The sequence below is a fragment of the Dermochelys coriacea genome, chromosome 14, assembly GCF_009764565.3.
Source record: "Dermochelys coriacea isolate rDerCor1 chromosome 14, rDerCor1.pri.v4, whole genome shotgun sequence".
NCBI classification, from domain to species: Eukaryota; Metazoa; Chordata; order Testudines; family Dermochelyidae; genus Dermochelys; species Dermochelys coriacea.
Window position 1 is genome coordinate 20597347 of NC_050081.1, and position 22342 is coordinate 20619688.

Here is a 22342-nt window from a genome sequence, read left to right on the forward strand (position 1 = left end):
TTGTGTCAGATTTCCCTACTCCTTCAGTTTGACCACAGCGGAAGTATGATGAGAACTGCTTCTCTTCTGGTTTTACTACTTCAGGTACTGGCCAAAACCAAAGAAATTCAGAGACATGCAAAAATGTTGAAATAAAACAAGGCCAGAAATGTTCACTTGACGTTTTCAAACCTCAGAAAAGTGTTGGGTTGAGCCTGGTTCAACTTTGGACAGGTTATTTCATCTGATCTAGCCAGAACCAGATGCTTTTGTCCATACCAGGAACCGAACATTGATCACAAAGCGTGAGTGGCATTAGCAATAGCATTGGTTTGCTGAGCTGCTGTCAGAATAGTCTGTTCCTCTCCACATGGGTGTAATGGGAAATTGCTTGAATTCTATCCAAATCATAAAACAAAGTCAAACATGGGGATTCGTTTCGTATTTGTGCTTCCAATCTTCTATCAAAACGATGGTGTTTGGAACCTGAGCTCTGAATTATTTCACAGAGCACAAAAAGTATTTGCGTTGGCTCATCAATGCGAGTCATATGCATGCACCACACTAGCTATTTCATATATTTTAATCCACTGGTTTGGATCTGCAAAAGTGGTGCGCCGGGGCACCAGGCATCATTCGCTGTGCCCAAATAGGATGGATATTTGAGTTACCTCAGAGTTTCCCTCTTCATTTCCAAATGCCTCAGCTGTTTCTGTAACCGTGCGAGGAATGTGCACGCTGATAATTTGATCTAATTAGCACCCTTTAGCCTATGGCTGTCACATCAAGAGCTCTGCTTACTTGCCCCATTCCCCACATGCTTGGAGTGACTGCAAGACAAGTTGCAGTGGAAAGGTGAACACAAGAGAACTTTCTCTGGGACAATTAAGCTCTGGAATCTATGGCAGGCTAAAGACTAATTTGGGTTCTTTATCCCAACCTAACAATGTCAGAGGAAGCTTTGTTAACTCATCAGCTGTTAGCTTACATTGATAACTCTAAAATAATCATCCCTTCCTCCTCCCCAAGATATGATAAATCATTTGGAGTTAACCCTTTACAACTGAGAGGACACCATTTGCTGGAGATGGGGACAGAAGAGTCATTCTCTTTGTTGACTTGATATTTTTAACAGTGCAATGCAATTTGATTCTCTTATCTATGGGAGGGCAGTGTTGGAGATTATGTAACTATAACTGATTTCATTCAGTTTCTTCTCTGGCCACTGTAAATCTATTTGATTCCAGTTTGGAATGGTCAGGGGTTTGACCCAGGGCAAATACTGCAGGGCTAGGTGATCCAGGGAAAGGAGTATCGGAATGGACCAGCCATCTGCTGGCATTGATGGGGACACAGAGGAAATGTAGCCATTAATACAGGATATCACATTTCCCTGCCTCCTACTACCCAAGACTCTCACAGGATTTTACCAAACATTAATCGGTCCTGTGAATTAGGTAAATATTGTTGTCAGTTTCAGAGATGGGGAAACTGAGGCAAAGATAGGTGAAGCACAAGGCTTGCTCAAGGCTATACAGTGAATGAATAGCAGGGCTGAGAATAGAACCCAGGAGTCCTCTGAGATGAAGTGCAAAAGACTATGGTACAGGAATCACCAGGAAGTGGGGGAAAAAAACCTGAGGAGTACTTGTGGCACCTTAGAGACTAACAAATTTATTTGAGCATAAGCATCTGATGAAGTGGGTTTTAGCCCATGAAAGCATGGAGTGAAAAATACAGTAGGAGGATATATATACACAGAGAACATGAAAAAATGAATGTTGCCTTACCAACTGTAACGAGACCAATCAATTAAGGTGGGCTATTATCTGCAGAAGGAAAAAAACAGGAAGTGGGAGAAAGCATCAGGGAATGAAAACCTAATTTTAAAAAGCATAACAGCATAATAATGGTTGTGCAATCTTTAGGAAGGCCAAGTACCTATTAAAGTCAATGGGAGTTTTGCTTGAGTAAAGGACTGCCAAATCTGTCCCAGTAAATGTTGATATTGTAGGTTTTGTGGTTTTTTAACCATGAGCCCTTTTAAAATAAAATCTCTTTTAAACCTCCCTCTAAAACCAAACCAAACCCAAACCAAAAAACACCCAAACCCACAATCCCCAGCCCCCTTTCGCTGCCTCATCTTTTCAGTTTCAGTGAATAGTTAGTTTCCAGGCTTCATTTCCCTTTCTTCCGAACTGCTGTATACCATGAATCCTCCATCAGCAGCACATTGTTCTCATTGACGTTTATTACTTTGTGGGCTAAATGACTGTGTACTTTGATCTCATGTTGAATTCTTTCTTCAGAAAGGGGAGAAATCAACTTCTTTCATTTGTTCCTCATTTTGGCAGAAAAGTCACAATATGAGGGGGGCGGAAATGGTAAGGAAAGGCTGAGAAAAGGAGGTGTGTGAGCACCCTGATGGAGAGAGAGAGGCCAGCCAGTCCAGGTCTGCAAAGGACAGTACAACCTCTCCCCTGACACCAAAGTAAGGTGAAGTCTCAGGGAAAGAGCCGACTTATTTTTTCCTGCCAAAAACTTAGATAAACTTAGATTTACTTCAAAATCTTCCAGTTTTTCAATCAAAACTCAACAGTTTGGGGTGAAATTTTTCATTTAGCAAATCGGTCAGTTTTTGTTTGAAAAAAAATTTTGGACTAAAAATTTTCAGCCAGCTCTACTCAGGGCTTGCTACAGATCAACAGTGCCCCCAGACAAATCTCACTGAGTTCTTGCCTGTGCTAAAAGGGGCTTGCAGAGCTTACAGCGCTACAGATGTCACAGTTCATCCTCTTGTTGCTTTTCAAGGAGGGGTTTCACTTTTAAAATTCCTCTCCCTGAAGGATTCCATTGAACTGAAGCACAGCAGTGGCTCTTCTGTTGTCGGCCTACAAATTGTCAGGTACTCTACCAATTGAGAGAATGGGAAGAGACCAAATCTTTTACTTCTTTCATCTGCTTTCTAAAGTCACACAATTTTCTCTCTCCCTCTCTCTTTTCAGTCTTTAGTGCAAGTCTAAAAACACCCAAACAAACCCAAAGACCATGCCAGCAGCCAAGCCTCTTGAATAACCCTACAATAACAAAACCACCGTGAACAGCACAGAAGCAACCCTACAATAACAAGCCAGTGTGAAAATCCCACCGTTCAGGATCAGGTTGCCAAGACTATTTTTTTTTTAAAGTGCTCTAAGTGTTGCAGATATAGGTTCTGTTTGCAGTTCTGATGATTTCTGGAAGAACTGAAGCTCGTTAAAAATCTAAAGCTTCTAGCCCGTCTGGCTGGGAAGAGAACTATAACTGTGCGTAGCACAAATTGATTGTTGTCCTATTTGCCCTACATCCAGGCAAATGAAACCAGTGACTTTATTCACAGTGGGCCTGGCTTCTCAGAGTAAAGCTTCAACAAATGAAGAGAGGGGGAATCCAGAAGCGGGACCTTGGATTTAATGTCAAGATTCCAACACTCAGTAAATTCAGCTACAGAGCTAACCATGGTTTGACTGTTTTTCCCCATTCATCTCAGTTGAAAAAAATATATCACCCTAGTGCTGGAGATGGAAGAGAGACTTTCACACTTACCAAACCCACAAGTCATGACTAGGTGCCTGTTCCCTGAATGCAAAATCTCTTACCCTTAACTTTGTGGCTTAACCTTGTAGTCTTGTAACTTTGTGGCACCTCAACTATTGACAGTACTTTGAATTGTTATATCATGGTGTACTTAGAAATCATTCTTTCTGCTTCTCTTAACTTACACCTTGCTGGATAATCCCTTACTTTCCTCCAAGAGCCTGAATAACTGTCCTTATGAAGGAAGAAATCCATAAGCTGTTTTGATTTCATTTGTCTTGCAATAGCATGAGGATCACAACCCCATAAGGCTAGGCACTGTACACATGTAAGAAGATACAGTCCCTGCCGTGAACACCTAGGGTCCTGATTCAGCAAAGCACTTAAACACATGCATTTGTAAATCCCATTGAAGTGGGATTTACAAATAAACCTAATTTTAAGTAAGTGCTCTGCTGAACAGGGAGGTAAGCAACTAACAGCTCTTGTAAAAAAAAAAAAAAAAAAAATAGAAATATATACCCACTTTCCTATGGTCTAAGTTGCTCTGTTACTCCAGTGAAATCCCATTGCAGTCAATGAGATTGCATTGATGAAAGTGAAAATATTTTAGTTCTCTCATATAAAGGGATCATGGACCCTATATAATCTCTGAGCAGTTTTCTGGTTGCTATTTCTTTCTGGTAAGGGAATCAAAGTATAATGTAATCCCAAATCCTGCATTTAAGTCCATGAAACCCTCTAGTGGAAACCTTTTTCTGCATTTCATGGGTATCTCCTCAATTTATTTTCCTGTTTTGACTTTGATCTTATTCTTTTCCTGGATGAACTCTGCTCAATGGACTTTCAGTGCTGTGTGGTTGGACCAGATGGCGAAGGAAGTAACACTGATGTTGTTCTTAACCTCTAATAATATAAAAATAGCCATGGTGAAATGCTGCCCATGTCAGTAACACTTGTCCCAGCTTAGTTCACCCTAATTGCTGGGATAAGAAATTTACTAACAATAACAAAAATAAATAAAAATGTTTTTCTAGACTTTGAGAACTATTGGCTTAAGAAAAGAATGTTCCATTTGTAACAGCAGGGTTGTATATTTTTAAAAGCCCAAAGATACACAAGTGTGGCAAGGAATCAGAGATGCTCTGCAATTCAATCCAAGTTCTTTTTTTGACCTCCATTCGATTTTTGGAGATATAATTTACAACATGACCCCGGCCTCAAATGTTGCTTATATTTTTACAGATTTCAGAAATGACCTCGTTAGAGAGTTTAAAGTGATGGATATATGGAAAAAGAAATCCATCAACCTCAGCTTATTTTTTTTTTGCAACACAGAATTTATGCACAGAACCATAGAGAATGTAGAATTGTTTGGCTCACGACCAGTTCAGAAAGCTACAAAAAGAATGAGGAATATGCTATGGGCCTTGGAATATAAGTATTGGACATTGGACCAATGTACAGCTAAGTTAGAACTATGCATAAAGGCCCCATTTCAGCAAAGCATTCAACACATGCATAGTGTAAGCACATGGTTATGTGCTTTCATAAATAAGACTGAAAATGACCATTATAATAATCTATCTCCTGCATAACACAGGCCCTAGAACCTCACTTAATAATTTCTGCATTTTCTGCTTGAGCTATAGCATATATTTTACAATCATATCTAAATCCAAGAAGTTTTTGGACTGTGTTGGGGACAACTTCCCGGTGCAAGTGCTGGAGGAACCAACTAAGGGCCATGCTCCTCTTGAACTGCTGCTCGCAAACTGGGAAGAATTGGTAGGGGAAGTAGGAATGGGTGGCAACAGTGGGCAGCAGTGATCATGAGATGGTCGAGTTCAGGACCCTGACAAAAGGAAGAAAGGAGAGCAGCAGAATATGGACCCTGGACTTCAGAAAAGCAGACTTTGACTCCCTCAGGGAGCTAATGGGCAGGATCCCCTGGAAGGCTAATATGAGGGAGAAAGGAGTCCAGGAGAGTTGGCTGTATTTTAAAGAAGCCTTTTTGAGGGCTCAGGAACAAACCATCCCAATGTGCAGAAAGAATCGCAAATATGGCAGGCCATCAGCTGGGTTTAAGAGAAATCTTCGGTGAGCTTAAACACAAAAAGGAAGCGTACAAGAAGTGAAAACTTGGACAGATGAGTAGGGAGGAATATAAAAATATTGCTCAAGCATGCAGGGATGTAATCAGGAAGGCCAAAGCACAATTGGAGTTGCAGCTAGCAAGGGATGTGAAGGGTAACAAGAAGGGTTTCTACAGGTATGTTCACAACAAGAAGGAGGTCAGGAAAAGTGTGGGTCCCTTACTGAATGGGGGATGCAACCTAGTGACAGATGTGGAAAAAGCTGAAGTACTCAATGCTTTTTTGTCTTGGTCTTCACAGACAAGGTCAGCTCCCAGACTGCTGCACAGCATGGGTAGGAGGTGAGCAGCCCTCAGTGGTGAAAGAACAGGGTAAGGACTATTTAGAAAAGCTGAGTGATGGGTTTGGGCCCTTTGGGGTGACCACTGATGTGCTGGGATGCCACTGAGTCAGCCTATTCTACCAGCCTGTGTCCCCTTTACCTGGCCTTGCTGGGTTAGGCTCACAAGCCTCTTCCAGCCAAGCACACAGGCACGGCCACACCCAGCTGCACAGAGACAGAGATCCACTCTGGAAAGATTCAGCCTTAGAGGCTTGCCCCAACGCTCTGGTGCCCACTCCCTTTAAGGGGTACAAACCCGAGTGTTTTATGAAATTTGCACCGTCCCTCAATGTGGAGGGAGATATACACAACTTCTTCCCTTCCCCCACCCCCAGTAAGAAATTATATAAACTTGGTTATATTATAATCAAGAAATAAGTTTATTAACTACAAAAGGTGAATTTTAAGTGAATATAAGAGATAACAGACACAACAAAGTAGATTACTGACCCCCCCCTCCCCAAAAAGCTGCAAGCTAAGCTCTATATACTTATGAAACCGGTTACAAAATCAAGCATCAGAGGGGTAGCCATGTTAGTCTGGATCTGTAAAAGCAGCAAAGAGTCCTGTGGCACCTTATAGACTAACAGACATATTGGAGCATAAGCTTTCATAGGTGAATACCCACTTTGTCAGATGCAAAATGTAATTTCTTACCCTAAATGTTGTTTTAGGCAGGTTGCAAAATTTCTGTGGTTCAGAGTTCCAGTAATATTTCTTTTCAGACTAGACCCCTGGCTCAGTCTGGACTCCCCCCTTGCCTTCCCTTCAGGTGGCTTTAGCAGTTTTTCTTCTTGGGCAGACAAGGCAATGGAGAGGAGGAGTCCCGTTTACCTTCCTCCCCACCCTTAAATAGGATTTACATAATCCCTTTGTTTCCCAAATTTGACCCTCCCACCCCTTCCCTTCCAGTGGAAAGTTACAAGAAGTTCCAGGTAATGTTTAGTATCAGGTAACAAGACCACCCGAATCTGTAGTATCACAGTGTCCATGAGTCAGTTGCAGTATGGAGAGTCTGCAGGAAGGCCAAGCCTTTTCACAGTGCATTGTCCTTGCTGATGGGCCATAAGCCCTCTTTGGCTTTTCCATTGTTGTACCTGAAGTGTTAGCAGTGGGCGTCACCCAAAGTAGCATAGTTGAAATACAGATACATAGTCAATATTCCTAACTTCTGATATAGAAATGATACAGGCATACAAATTGGATAATCACATTCAGTAAATTATAATCTTTCCAATGATATCTTACAAGACCCATCTTGCATAAAGTACATCTGTTATGTCAGATTCATATCACGAATATATTTTCATAAAGAATATGGACTGAAACATCACAAGCTGGACATGCACAAGTCCATGGGCTGGATGCAATGCATGCAAGGGTGCTGAGGGAGTTGGCTGATGTGATTGCCGAACCATTGGCCATTATCTTTGAAAACTTGTGGCAATCGGGGGAGGTGCTTGATGACTGTAAAAACACAAATATAGTGCCCTTCTTTAAAAAAGGGAAGAAGGAGAATCTGGGGAACTATAGATCAGTCAGCCTCACCCCAATCCCCGGAAAAATCATGGAGCAGGTCCTCAAGGAATCCATATTGAAGCACTTGGAGGAGAGGAAGGTGATCAGGAACAGTCAAGGGCAAGTCATGCCTGACCAACCTGATTGCCTTCTAGGATGAGATAACTGGCTCTGTGGATATGGGGAAAGTGTTGGATGTGATATACCTTGACTTTAGCAAAGCTTTTGATATGGTCTCCCATAGTATTCTTGCCAGCTAGTTAAAAAGGTATGGATTGGATGAATGGACTATAAGGTGGATAGAAAGCTGGCTAGATCAGGCTCAACGGGTAATGATCAACAGCTCGATGATCCAGTTGGCAGCTGATATCAAGCAGAGTACCCCAAGGGTCGGTCCTGGGGCCGGTTTTGTTCAACTTCTTCATTAATTATCTGGATGATGGGATCAATTGCACCCTCAGTAAGTTTGCGGATGACTCTAAACTGCGGGGAGAGGTAGATATGCTGGAGGGTAGGGATAGGTCCAGAGTGACCTAGACAAATTGGAAGATTGGGCCAAAATAAATCTGATGAGGTTCAACAAGGAGAAATGTGGAGTCCTGCACCTAGGACAAAAGAATTACATGCACTGCTACAGGCTGTGAACCGACTGGCTAAGCGGCAGTTCTGCAGAAAAGGACCTGGGGATTACAGTGGATGAGAAGCTGGATATGAGTCAACAGTGTGCCCTTGTTGCCAAGAAGGCTAATGGCATATTGGGCTGCATTAGTCGGAGCACTGAGGGATATGATTATTCCCCTCTATTCGGCACTGGTGAGGCCACATCAGGAGCATTGCGTCCAGTTTTGGGCCCCCCACTATAGAAAGGATGTGGACAAATTGGAGAGAGTCCAGTGGAGGGCAATGAAAATAATTAGCGGGCTGGGGCACATGACTTATGAGGAGAGGCTGAGGGAACTGGGTTTATTTAGTCTGCAGAAGAGAAGAGTGAGGGGGGATTTGATAGCAGCCTTCAACTACCTGAAGGGGGGTTCCAAAGAGGATGGAGCTCAGCTGTTCTCAGTGGTGGCAGATGACAGAACAAGGAGCAATGATCTCAAGTTGCAATGAGGGAGATCTAGGTTGGATATTAGGAAACACTATTTCACTAGGAAGGTGGTGAAACACTGGAATGGGTTACTTCGGGAGGTGGTGGAATCTCCATCCTTAGAGGTTTTTAAGTCCTAGCTTGACAGAGCCCTGGCTGCGATGGTTTAGTTGGGGTTGATCCTGCTTTGAGCAGGGGTTTGGGACTAGATGATCTCCTGAGGTCTCTTCCAACTCTAAGATTCTATGATATCCAGTTTTGCTGAATAAGGACCGGATTATTGACAGGAGTAGTGTTTTGCCACATCAGGACCATGTCCCCTTAAAAAAATGATTACTCTTTTGTGTGAGGGGGGGAAAAGATCCTGCCCAGCTTTTATTCCATAATTTGAATTATTCTGTGATGGAGGAAAAATGCTGATTATCTTCTGACTTCTCCTTTCAGCTGCTTTCTGCTCTTCTATTCACTGGTAGTCTGCTCTAGGTAGCCAGGTTGAGAACAAACTCTCAGGAGTGCTGGTGAAGAGCACTGCTTGATTTCTCTGGGGGCTGTGTTATTCTAGTTTTTCACTAACACAATGAGATGATATTGACCAGTCAGTATATTACACTACTGTATGTAGCAAAAACACCAGGAGGTGTCTTAGCAGAACTGTATCAAATATGTGGGGGGGAGGGGAAAAGGATTTGCATCAGACATTCATGGTAATAAAAACCGTGAATTCACTTGGATGGTATTACGGCAAACATTTGCAGGAGACAAGTTTTGTTCCTTCACATCTTCTCAGGAAATAAATGTTGGGTCTACAGGTGACAGTTGCGATCTATATTAATAAATAATATATCTCTGTGGACATTCCAGTCTGTAATTTTTCCTACCACCGCCTGCAAGAATATATACATTTTGAATCTTCCTGTTTGAAAGGGTGAATTTTTCCCACCTCCAGAAAGCCACTGCGAAGCATATGTACCACTTAAAACCCTATAATGCCTCAAATTAGGATTTGTCTTGGAATTAAATGGTTCACAGGCCTTGTACTGATGCTCTATACAGTCAGGAGTTTTATCCAAAATGAGTAGAAGAATAAAATTAAGTTAATCTGTATCATGTTTTTATGCTGGGATGGTACACATGCCTTTTAGAGTAAGACATCCAAAGCATCATAGGAAAGCATGCATTCCAAACAGGAGAACCTACATTTTATAAACTGGAGCCACAGTGCAAAACAATTGCCAAGTATGTTATCTCTACTGATTATCTCACTAATCTATGCCACTTGACTCACTGCCAGCATTTACTTCTGTCTCTTACTAAACAATCCCCTTTACCCACAAATTGGGAATAAAATGTGTTGATATAACTTGCAAACTGGGCCTTTAGGACAGCTCCTGAAACCTAGGCAGTAAATCGCCCTTGATCAATGCAGATGGCCTTTGACTACTGTGGAATTAGTTTAAAATTTTTAAAAAGGCCACTTCATAAAGCAAGAAATTAATGGTTTTATGTCTGCCATGCAGTGCAGAGACAAAAGGTAGCTGTTGCCTGTTACTTTCCCATACGCACTAGCTCTAATCTGTCTCAGAAACTAACATTAACCCATAATACAATATCAGTTTGTGTAATTTGACCACACATTGAGGGATAAGATGGCCTTGTGGTTAAAGCATTGGACTAGGATTCTGGAGATCTAGGTTTAATTTCCAGCTTTGCCACAGACTCCCTTGTGACCATAGGCAAGTCACTTTGTCTCTCTGTGCCTCGGTTCCCCATCTATAAAATGAAGCTAATAATCTGTGACAGACTGTCTCTCATTACCTGTATGTACATTAAGGTATGTATCTAGCACATTAGCGTCCCAGTCTTGGTTGGAACCTCTAGATGCCACTGTAATGCAAATAAGTCACATTTTGAAACATTTGGGAAATTTTGAAACATTTTTGTTTGTTTTTAAAAATGCTGTATAAAAAGTATGATTTTTTTGGTGACCCCCCTATGTCTCTCCTACATAGTTTGTGGAAGAGTTAATAAAGCCCAGCTGGGAAGGAGCTGGGTGGTGTTACAAAGAGAGGAAGTGGGGAGCAGAAAGGAGTTGCAAGTGAGAGAGAGGGAAGAACTCTACAGCTACTCTCTGGGTTATGGAGATACCTATGTGGAGTAGGAAGGCTCCTGCAGGGCAATGAAGAAGCCCAGAAGGTGGTTAGGGAAGAGACCTGGAAGACGCAGGCTTCGAACAAGCTCCTGTGACTGATCCTGACACAAAGGGAAGAACCAGATATTTGGGGAGGAGCTAGAGGAGGTGGTGATCCTCATGAAGAGCCCAGGAAGAGGCTTTGAAAACTTGAGCATGCAATTGTGAACCAAATGCTGCTCTAACCATCATACTAGGGGGAAGTGCCTGATGGCTGTGTGCTGCAGAACATGCACTGCTAAGCTCCTGTGTTTGGATCCCCTCCTCTTACAGCCGGTCTCTGAGTGATCTCATCCAGTCACGTGCCTTCACCTAACACTGACTGTCCACTAGCCCAATGACTGTCTCTCTGCTCCTAATGGTTTCTAGAGCTGGCTTAAGTTTTTGTTTAAAACTTTTTTCCCCCTTCAAAACTTTCAAAGTGACCTGGCTGGAGGGCTGAGTCACAAGACGAGGCATACCACTGCAGGACTGGAACGACTGTCAGCAGGCGGCACTAGAGACCAAAGCACTGTTAGGTCATACCTGACCACGAGGAAGCACCATGGTGGTGAGTCCAACCACTATGCCCACTCCCCAAAATGTTCAAAAATGGAATACTTGTGAAAGTTTTGAAGGGGGAAAAAAGTTTTAAACAAAAACTTAAGCCAGCTCTAGAAACCATTAGGAGCAGAGAGACAGTCATTGGGCTAGTGGACAGTCAGTGTTAGGTGAAGGCACGTGACTGGATGAGATCACTCAGAGACCGGCTGTAAGAGGAGGGGGTCCAAACACAGGAGCTTAGCAGTGCATGTTCTGCAGCACACAGCCATCAGGCACTTCCCCCTAGTATGATGGTTAGAGCAGCATTTGGTTCACAATTGCATGCTCAAGTTTTCCCATTGTGCTTTACAAACTATTTTATTCCAAATAAGTTTTCATACTAGCCTCATCACTGTAGTAACTGTGTGCCTTTTCAGTAGTGCATGAAGTGACTAAAGGTATTATTCTTTCTTTCCTCCACTCTCCCATGGAGGTGTGTGTGTGCGCAGTGGAGTGTTTTGCCTTGTGGGATTATTCTTATTTTGTTTTGGTTTTGAAAAGCACAAATTTATATCTATGAGTTAGAACCCGGCTTTGCAGTGACTGTGTAGGCAAACAGAATAGCCATAGTGCACTCAGAAATAGCTCCCACACAGCTTGGCTCCTGAGACTAGCTTTATTGACAGAAGGAATGTTGGCCAGGATGCCCCATTCTTAAAACCAAAATGTAATGTTATGGCTTTTTAACTTGCCACCTGGACAGCAAAGAGATGGGCAGATAGAATCTAAATTTAACAACTCTTATGACTGTAGAATACAGAGCTCCTCTCTAGCAGTGCATTGGCTATTAGTCCAAATGCTGGTGAAGCACACTAGCATTCATGACCTCTACCCCGAGAAGGGAGGTGCCTGAAACCAACAGAGTTCTACTAATGCATCAGGAATTCTGTGCAGCATCATGCCTTTAAGCTATTTCCCCATGTTATTTCTCCCCTTCACCCCACCCCACCCCGCACTGTTCCTCAGATATTCTTGTTAACTGCTGGAAATAGCCTACCTTGCTTGTCACCATGAAAGGTTTTCCTCCTCCTCCTCCCCCCCCCCCCCGCTGCTGGTGATGGCTTATCTTAAGTGATCACTCTCCTTACAGTGTGTATGATAAACCCATTGTTTCATGTTCTCTGTGTGTGTATATCAATCTCCCCTCTGTTTTCTCCACCAAATGCATCCAATGAAGTGAGCTGTAGCTCATGAAAGCTTATGCTCTAATAAATTTGTTAGTCTCTAAGGTGCCACAAGTATTCCTTTTCTTTTTGCGAATACAGACTAAAACGGCTGCTACTCTGAAACCTGTCATCATGCCTTTGTTAGTCTGTGTGTGCTAGTCAGGTCTCGGGGAGGGTAGATGGGGAATGTGTAGAAAGAGAGGCATGTTGCTAAAATGAATAAGGGCCATAATCATACTGAATAGAACTAAAGTCTATAGCTAAAAACCAAACCTATAACATGATTACATGTATAAAGCCAAAAGTTTGTCTGCCCCAGGCCCTTTTCTAGTTACAAGACTCATGGGTCTCCATACCCCAAGTCCAGTTATACAAAATCCTGCCTTTTCATACATTCTCCTAGCAGCATTTAGCACCCCTGCTGAATGCCATGGAGGAGTAAATGAACAACCCCAGAAAGGGAAAGCATGGCAATTGTCCTTCCCCCATAATGACCATCTGCATCACTCTGCTTCCCCCAGAGGTAGCAGCCTTTTGCAGAGAGCAGGTGCCTTCAAATTTAAAGGTGCACTACACACTGAGCAATCTCAGAACAGTTGCAGCAAAAAGACATGATCCATCTCCAGTCCAAGTTATGGGCTCAATGCAGGAATCACAGGGTGAATTCTCTGACCTGTGTTATGCAGGAAGTCAGACTAGATCATAATGTCCCTTCTGGCCAATTTCTCACTATGAACCACAGCCACATATGCTACAGGAAGCAGCTCTAAGTGCTAATGTTGCTGCATGAAAATTTTCATAAATCAAACCTGAGATCTGAGAGTTTTAATCACACATCCAAACCTCGTGCCAGGTCTCTGAATCTTTCAGCAAAACTGAGGTGCTGGCAGAGTGAGGCGGAGGCTGATGGATAGTGTCAGGAAGAAAACAGGCAGAACTTGCCGGTTTTGACTTCAAATCAAGGAAAATATGGTGGCTTGGCTAAAGTGGTCTTTGTGGTTTTTGTGAATCAGAAGCTGTGTGTGTGTGTGTGTGTGCACGCGCATATGTGTGAACCAATATGGAATCAAACAAACATTTTTCTGCCACATTTCTCATTGCTCTGACTGAAAGATTGTAAGGTAGAGAAGAGGTTGTTTATCTCAGTATTATGTCCCTTTGCTACTGAAGAGCTTGGAAAGAGACACACGCACGTAGAGGAACTGGCTCATTCTTTATGGTCATACTGGCTTTCCTTCCCCAAACTCCCACTCTACCAATGATCTTTGCTAAAAGAAAGTGACTCATTAGCTGTTGGTATCAAGGGTGGATAAGTCAGGATCTGTGTGACCCCTGCTAGCATTGGAGTGTGTGAATGATGTTGTAATGAAATGGAAAAGGAAGAGCAGGGAATATGGGCAGTGTTGTGTGCAGGCACCAGCTGTTGGCTCTCAGGCCTTGTGTGGAACCCTGGAGAAGGCTTGTGACCATGTTTTGAGAGAAGTCATTGGTGGCATATGCAAATGAAACAGATACCTGAAGATTATATCAGACTCATCTAGGCATAGGCACTGACTTTCTCATTTCCCAGGGGGTGCTTGACCCCTTGCTCTGCCCCAGGCCCCACCCCTGCCCCGCCTGTTTCCTCTGTGTTCTGCCTCCTCCTCTGAGCCTGCCCCGCTCTCACTCCACCTCTTCCTATCCCCACTCCTTTCCCTCCCCTCCCAGCACCTCCTTCCTGCCACTGAACAGCTGATCAACGGTGGGTGAGAGGTGCTGAGGGGGAGGGGGCAGAGCTGATCAGCGGGACCCTCTGGTAGGTGCTGAGCACTCACTATTTTTTTTTTCCCTGGGTGCTCCAGCCCTGGAGTTGTGTCTATGCATCCAGGACATGTTCAAGGTTCTGTTACCACAGTTAGAAGGCTATGTGGGAAAAATGAATGGTATCTAGAAATAGCTGGAGTATGTACAGGCTCTGGACTTAGCCCTTCTTGTTCATGCTGGTGCTCAAGGAACTCCTAGAAAAATATGCAGAAAGTAGCACTCCTCAGGTCAATTCCCTCTAATTTTTGACAGGCCTTGTGCACAAAAAATTTCTTCTGTGCAAATTGTTGTGCTTCTGTGCAAATTTTTATGCGCACAGTGTTTCGCCATGGGCATGGGGTTTAGGATCTACGTGTGCGCACACATGCGCACAGCTTAAAGGGAACAGTGCTCAGGTGCATGCTTTTTGCAGATCGAGAGCTTGTGGTAGAAAGCAAAGAGGAAGTGGAACAAGTTTTAGAGCAATAGAGGCGCGTACTTGAAAGAAATGGCATGAAAATCAGTAGATCTAAAACAGTATATTGTCTTTAGATTCGATGGTATCTTGAAGAAAGACAATGAGATTTGTAAGTCTGGGAGGCCAGCCACTATCAAGATATGGAAGTTCAAGTATCCAGGTTTGATAGTACAGTATAATGGTGAACTCAATGATGAACTTATAAGCAGAAGAGGAAAGGCATGAACTAAATGGAGATAAGTGAGTGGAGCACTCCCATCAAACTGAAAAGTAAGATCTACAAGATGGTAATTAGGCCTGCCCTTTTGAATGGCTCCAAATGCTGGGCACTGAGGAAGAGACGAGAGAAGATCTTCAATACAGTGGAAATTAAAATGTCAAGATGGATGCTTGAAGTTATAAAGATGGACCCTGTTCAGAATGAATGAATGAGGGTAAGTGTGAAGGTGGCACCAATTATAGAAAAGCGGAGGGGAATTCAGGCTTAGATGGTTTGGGCATGTGAAAAGGAGATCGGAAGAATATGTAGGAAATAGGGTATTAACCTCCACTTCAAAATTTAATAGAAGAGCTGGAAGAAGATGGATGGATGTTGTACAAAAGGAGTTGATTCACTGTGGAGCTTCCGAAGAACTGCTTCAAGTCAGGCTAGAAGAATACAATTATTATAAAAATAAAGACATGAGAAAATGTGCACAAAAATATCAGTCAACTGGATACAAGTTGGGGCTCAGGTCTGAGGAGGAACTGCTCTTTTGAGGACAGTGGCATGACTGAGTCATCCAAATTGCTGTTTTTTGTTTTGTTTTTTTTTAAATCCTATTGAATTGTTTCCTGATTAGATACAGAAGTGGGATAAGGAGGCATCCTGCTCTCTGAACTTGTATAGGGAGCCAGCTATGATCACACACTACAATTCAAATTCTGTCCTCAGTCACACCAGTACAAATCTGTTGTAACCCCACTGATTCCAATGGAATTACACCAGATTAGCACCAGGGTGATTAAAGGCAGAATTAGGCCTGCTGACGCCAAGAAGGCTGACATCCTGGCATGGTGGATCTTTCCAAGTCAAACATTCCTTGCGGACCAGCAAACAAGTCTTTGATCAGTGCTGAGGAAGAGATCAGGCAGAAGGGAGGAGATTTCAACACTTTGGGTTAGACTCTTTGGATATGTCTATACTGCAATTAAAAAAACGCGGCTGGCCCGTGCCACCTGACTCAAGTTTGCGGGCTCAGGCTAAGGGGCTGTTTAATTTACAGTGTAGTCATCTGGGCTTGGGCTGGAACCTGGATTTTAGGACCCTGTGCATAAGGGCTGTCAGAGAAAATGAGACAGATCTCAGATAATTATCCAGCACCTCAAGTGAAATTATTACAGACACATGCAAGGGCTAATGGATTTATATTTCCAGGAAGAGATGTGTGTCTGTGAGCCTTCCCCAGCATGAACATCCTTTTTCAATAATGAGCTGACACTGAACACAGAACAACCCCTACATGGCGACACCCATGTAGGCTCCTGGAAACTTGGCAAGGTTCCCCTTTGCATTCACATCTTTGGGATGTAGTCTCCATGGGCAAACCCTGTGACCCAGAGTGGTGCAAAGCAGCCAGAGCGGACCCAAGACTTGGAATATTAGCATCAAAAATAAGATCAAGCTCCAGAATTTGAATGCAGGCCCAAATTGTGAATGCCCCGAAAATGATGGGTGTTTGTTTTACGGGTGGAAAATATGTACACTAACAGATTGTGAGCAGCTGTTTTAATGAAGCATTCATGGGTTACGCAAACTTTAAATCGCACCAAATAGGATACATATGTTTTATAACTAACCAATATGAAGAATCAGAAAGTATGGTATTCTGGATCCAGAAAGCTAATCTTCTTGCATGATTCAATTTAATAATGAGTTTATGTGCTGGAAAGCAACAATGATGCAAACAACAGAGTGGGGCTTTCCAGAAAGTAATCACATTTTAAAACTGAAAAATTGGGAGAATTATCCTCCTGGATCTAAAATATCTTCCTTCCCAGTTCTGCTTATCAGAATATAGCCTCCTTGTGTGTGTGTGTGTGTGTGTGTGTGTGTGTGTGTGTGTGTGTGTGTGTGTGTGTGTGTGATTAAAATGTGGGATGCTTAGCCTATAAAGGTCGCTTTGGAGACAATTTTGCTGTGGATCACAATCTAGTCACAATAGTTTCAGAACCTGAGGGTTTTAACACTCATATTCATTTCATTACTTTCATCCTAGGTGATTATAAATTATGGGCCTGACTCCCCATAACGGAATGGCAAACCAGGCCTTATATGCCAAACCCACAATGCTTCTCCCAGGCAGAACTCCCCACTGAGCGATTTCAGTGACAGTTTGCCCGAGTGAAAGCTGAGTAAGGGCTTCTGGAACTGGCCTCCTGTCCCAGTGTAACTTGGTGCTTACATGTTGGCCCTACCTCCGGATTGAACTCCGTTTTTAAAACATTCTCCCCTTCTCCACACCTGAAGAACATTTTTTTCATTCATAAAAATAGTGACAGGAGTGGAGGTAAAATGTCTGGGAACATAGACAGAGCCATTTCTGCCAATTAAAGCCTGAGGCTCTGCCCAAAACTTGTTGAGAATTAAACTTTGCTTACTTATTCAAACAACATGTTGTGGGCCTGCTGATCTTGGACGGTTGTCATGGTGATTCTGCACTAGCTGATGTCATCCCTCTTTTGTAGAAGCAAGGGCTTTTCAGCTGACAAACTCTGGGAAGAGCTGCTTAAAATGCTAAGGCATCCCGGGAAACTCACTAGGGCCTCTGCATCAAAGAATACATAAAAGATGTGAATGAGATGGCACCACTAAAGTTGCACAGGAATTGATGGGAACCGAGCATGGACATGCCTGTATGGGGCAGACACCAAAGGTATTGTGGGTAAACAATGGTGGCACTGATAGGAGAAAAAGAGATTGGAATCAGTGAAGAAACTAATTGAGGCTGTTGAATAGATGGAAAGAGAGAGGCAGTCAAAAATGTACAAAAGCATGGAAAAATGAACCAACAAGTTGTTTGCATTGGGCCTTAGGAATTTAAAACCATGATAAGGGTGCTGAGTGATAAATGTCTTCAGGATGTTGGGTGTCAGATCTAAGGGTCTATGGCTGGCATCTTTATGGCCAGTGTTTAAGCCATGCATGAATAATGGCATTTTGCTAATAAGGTGCATTTCTATATTCAGGGCCAGATTCTGACACAGTTATTCACATTAGGTAAAACCTTATTCCTTGAATAGTCCCATTGAATCAACTGAATTGCTCAATGAGTGAGATAGTACTCACCATGAGTCAGGGTATCCAAATCTGGCACCTCCTAATTTTTTCTTGAAAAGTTAATGAGGTGTGCTGTTTGGGTTTTTTGGGGGGGGTTGGGGAGCTTACACAACTCATGGAACTCACCGCTACAGGGTATCACTGATGCCAACAGTTTATAGGAGGGTTCAAAAACTGATACAGACTTTTATATGGATAATAAGAAAAACAAAGCTCTATGAGAGGATAAAAAGTACAGGAGATACAACTCCTACGCTTCAGGTTGTTGCCCCATAATTGGTGAATGAATACCTCCATAATGTATGTTCTCTGAAGCAGCTGTTACTGGCTATGCTTTGGACAGGATAAAGGATAAAGGTCTAGGTGGACCTGGTCAGACAATTCCTATGTTTCTATGTAGATTGATTTATTTTACTTGCTGTCTGTGTGTGTGTGTGTGTTTGTGTGGCCACTCCCCCTCCGCCCCCCACTTTGTTTCCAATTTATACTTGGTTATCTTTTTCCCCAAAGAATAAGCAATTTTATTAAGGTTCCATTTATGAAGGGTTGATAAAAGATTAATATGTTATAGACATGAGCAGGGGGTGTTATAGATGGTTATAAACACTTCAATAGGAAGTGTTATAAGGTTATAAGCAACTTATTGAACTCCATAACAATAAGTAAGTTGATTAAACCACTTATTAAAAAAATCTATTAATTGTTTATTAACCCTTTAAAAATTATTTATAAATGGACCCTGAACATAAAGTGAGATTTATCCTGCTGTGGATGCAAAGGATTAGATTTATCTTCTCATTTACCCCACTGTAAATTTAGACCTCAAAGGAATTGCTCCAGATTTATACTAGCATAAATGAGAGGAGAATCTGCAATGTTTTTCCTTTCCATCATAAATGGAGACCTATGTGTAAACTTGCTCCTTCAGGCTGGGAGGTAGGAGATTTTCTCTGGCTGGTACAGAAACTAGCCCGACCCTTTGAGGAAACACAATCACTCAAACAGTCTGACCTGCTCATGTGCGCATGCATCCACACATGCACGCTCTCTGCTCTTAAGTTATAGAAACAATGTCTGCCAACAGGAGCCCAGTTCACTATTATTAAAACCTATGGCAGAGATGATTTTTCTCTTTTCCCTCCCTGGAGTCCCAAAATCCCAGAATTCAGACAATACCTTCAGGAATTGCTCCTTGGGTGTGTTCTTAAATGATATTAGGATTCTTATGATCATGATGGGGTTGCACAAATGTAACTGCAAGCAGAAAATGGCCACAAAGGTCTGATGTTCAGGCCCAGATCACATACTCTTTACAATGAAAGTCTAATCAGCAGCCTGTTACATTATCATATCTCTCTGTTGCCTCTTGAAAGGAAGGAGAAGCATCTTTTCAGCCGTTGGGTCAATCGTCATTGAGGAAAATTTATCACATTGGGTCAACCATTTAGGAAGGAACAATCAGTTGCACACATACAAAATGGGAAAGGACTGCCTAGGAAGGAGTACTGCAGAAAGGGATCTAGGGGTCATAGTGGATCACAAACTAAATATGAGTCAACAGTGTAACGCTGTTGCAAAAAAAAAGCAAACATCATTCTGGGATGTATTAGCAGGAGTACTGTAAGTAAGACACAAGAAGTAATTCTGCTGCTCTACTCCACGCTGATTAGGCCTCAACTGGAGTATTGTGTCCAGTTCTGGGCACCACATTTCAGCGGCACAGGAGCTAGCAAACAGAGCTGTAAACAGGGGAGTTTGAGTGGGAGTTTGAAAGGGGAGTTTGTATTGTGGTGCTTGTTTGGGGTTTGTTTTTGCTGTGGGGGGTGGTCTTTTTGGTGTGGCTTGTGTTTCCCAGATTAACAGGATTTAGGTGGGAAGGCGATGATGGATATGGAGGCAGCTGCGGGAGTGACTCCTGTAGTGGAAGACACAATGAGGATGACTGGATGTGGAAGCTGTGGTATGTACATGATCCTGGAGGGGGGACCTGGTAAGAGTTTTTTCTGCATGAAATGCCGTCTGATAGAGCTGATGGAGGAAAAGATCCGAGGTTTGGAGATGCAGGTGGAAAGTCTGGTTGAGTTTAGGAAGGGGTTTGAGCAGATGATGGAGCAAAGATATGAGGTATCTGAAGGGAAAAGCTCAGATTTACAGATGGAAGTAGGGCTGGGGAATTTTGAGGGGAGACTGGGTGAGGAAAGTGGTCAGTGGAAGCATGTGACTAAAAGAACCAGGCAGAAGAAAAGACGGGCTAGTGAAGGAGAAATAGAGCTTAGGAACAGGTTTGCAGAGTTGGAAAATGAAGGGGCTCAGCAGGTAGTTGCAGAAGGTGGAAGGGCAAGGAAGAAGAGAAGAGAGGCTAGTCCTATAAGAAAAGGGGAAGAGTCAAGGGAGACTACACCAAATATGAGCCCCAGGAGGATACAGGATGGGTTGAAGAGGATTATAAGGGAAAATAGGAATGGAAAAAACTTGCAGCCAGAGGGAACAGGGGAGAGACTGGAGAATAGCACCGTCACCAGGAAAAGGCAGGTCTATGTGATGGGGGACTCTTTATTGAGAAGAATAGACAGGCCTGTGACCAGAGTGGATCCAGAGAATAGAAGGGTGTGCTGTCTTCCGGGTGCTAAGATACGGGATGTAGACCTGAGGTTGAAAAGGATCCTAAAGGGAGCGGGAAAGAATCCCCTAATTATCCTTCATGTGGGAACAAATGATATGGCTAGATTCTCGCTGGAAAGTATTAAGGGAGACTATGCTAGGCTGGGGAAGACGCTTAAGGAAATTGAGGCTCAGGTTATCTTTAGTGGGATCCTGCCTGTTCCTAGAGAAGGGCAACAAAGGTGTGACAAGATTATGACTGTCAACAGATGGCTTAGGCAGTGGTGCTATAAGGAGGGCTTTGGGATGCATGGCCACTGGGAGGCATTCATGGACAGAGGACAGTTCTCTCGGGATGGACTTCATCTGAGTAGGGAAGGAAATAGACTTCTAGGATGGAGGCTGGCACAACTGATAAAGAGAGCTTTAAACTAGGAATTTGGGGGAGATGGTTGGGAGATGTCCAGGTAAACTCCATGCCAGATTTTAGCATTGAGAGGAAAGAAGATGAAGTAAGAAAGGATACAGCCGTGGGTAGGAGAACGTATATAAGGAGTGAGGGCAGTGTTGATACTAGTCTAATAGGTTATACTGGCTGTAGAATGACTGTGCCTAATAGGGTACAAAATGTGAGTGAGGCCAAACAGCAAAAATTAAGATGTTTGTACACCAATGCGAGGAGCCTAGGTAACAAAATGGAGGAACTAGAGCTACTGGTGCAGGAAATGAAACCAGATATTATAGGGATAACAGAAACATGGTGGAATAGTAGTCATGACTGACTACAGGTATTGAAGGGTATGTGCTGTTTAGGAAAGATAGAAATAAAGGTAAAGGTGGTGGAGTAGCATTGTATATCGATGATGAGGTAGAATGTAAAGAAATAAGAAGCGATGCAATGGATAAGACAGAGTCCGTCTGGGCAAAAATTACATTGGGGAAGATAACTAGTAGAGCCTCTCCTACGATAGTGCTTGGGGTGTGCTATAGACCTCTGGGATTTAATTTGGATATGGATAGAGCCCTTTTTAATGTTTTTAATAAAGTAAATACTAATGGAAACTGCGTGATCATGGGAAACTTTAACTTCCCAGATATAGACTGGAGGACCAGTGCTAATAATAATAATAGGGCTCAGATTTTTCTAGATGTGATAGCTGATGGATTCCTTCATCAAGTAGTTGCTGAACCAACTAGAGGGGATGCCATTTTAGATTTAATTTTGGTGAATAGCGAGGACCTCATAGAAGAAATGGTAGTAGGGGATAATCTTCGCTCAAGTGATCATGAGCTAATTCAATTCAAACTGAACGGAAGGATTAACAAACATAAATCTGCAACTAGAGTTTTTGATTTCAAAAGGGCTGACTTTCAAAAATTAAGGAAATTAGTTAGGGAAGTGGATTGGACTGAAGAATTTATGGATCTAAAGGTAGAGGAGGCCTGGGATTACTTTAAATCAAAGCTGCAGAAGCTATCGGAAGCCTGTATCCCAAGAAAGGGGAAAAAATTCATAGGCAGGAGTTGTAGACCAAGCTGGATGAGCAAGCATCTTAGAGAGGTGATTAAGAAGAAGCATAAAGCATAC

The 22342-nt window shown here is 42.8% G+C and overlaps 1 protein-coding gene across 2 annotated transcripts in view; it reads left to right on the plus strand.

The window, feature by feature from the left end:
* Positions 1-17606: 17606 nt before the first annotated feature.
* Positions 17607-22342, plus strand: part of TRIM16 (tripartite motif containing 16) — a 112187-nt gene continuing 107451 nt past the window's right edge. For both annotated transcript variants that reach the window (XM_043497329.1, XM_043497330.1), the window contains exon 1: positions 17607-17749. In XM_043497329.1, the coding sequence (XP_043353264.1) occupies positions 17705-17749 (45 nt within the window). In that variant the 5' untranslated portion in view covers positions 17607-17704. The remainder of the gene's footprint in view (positions 17750-22342) is intronic.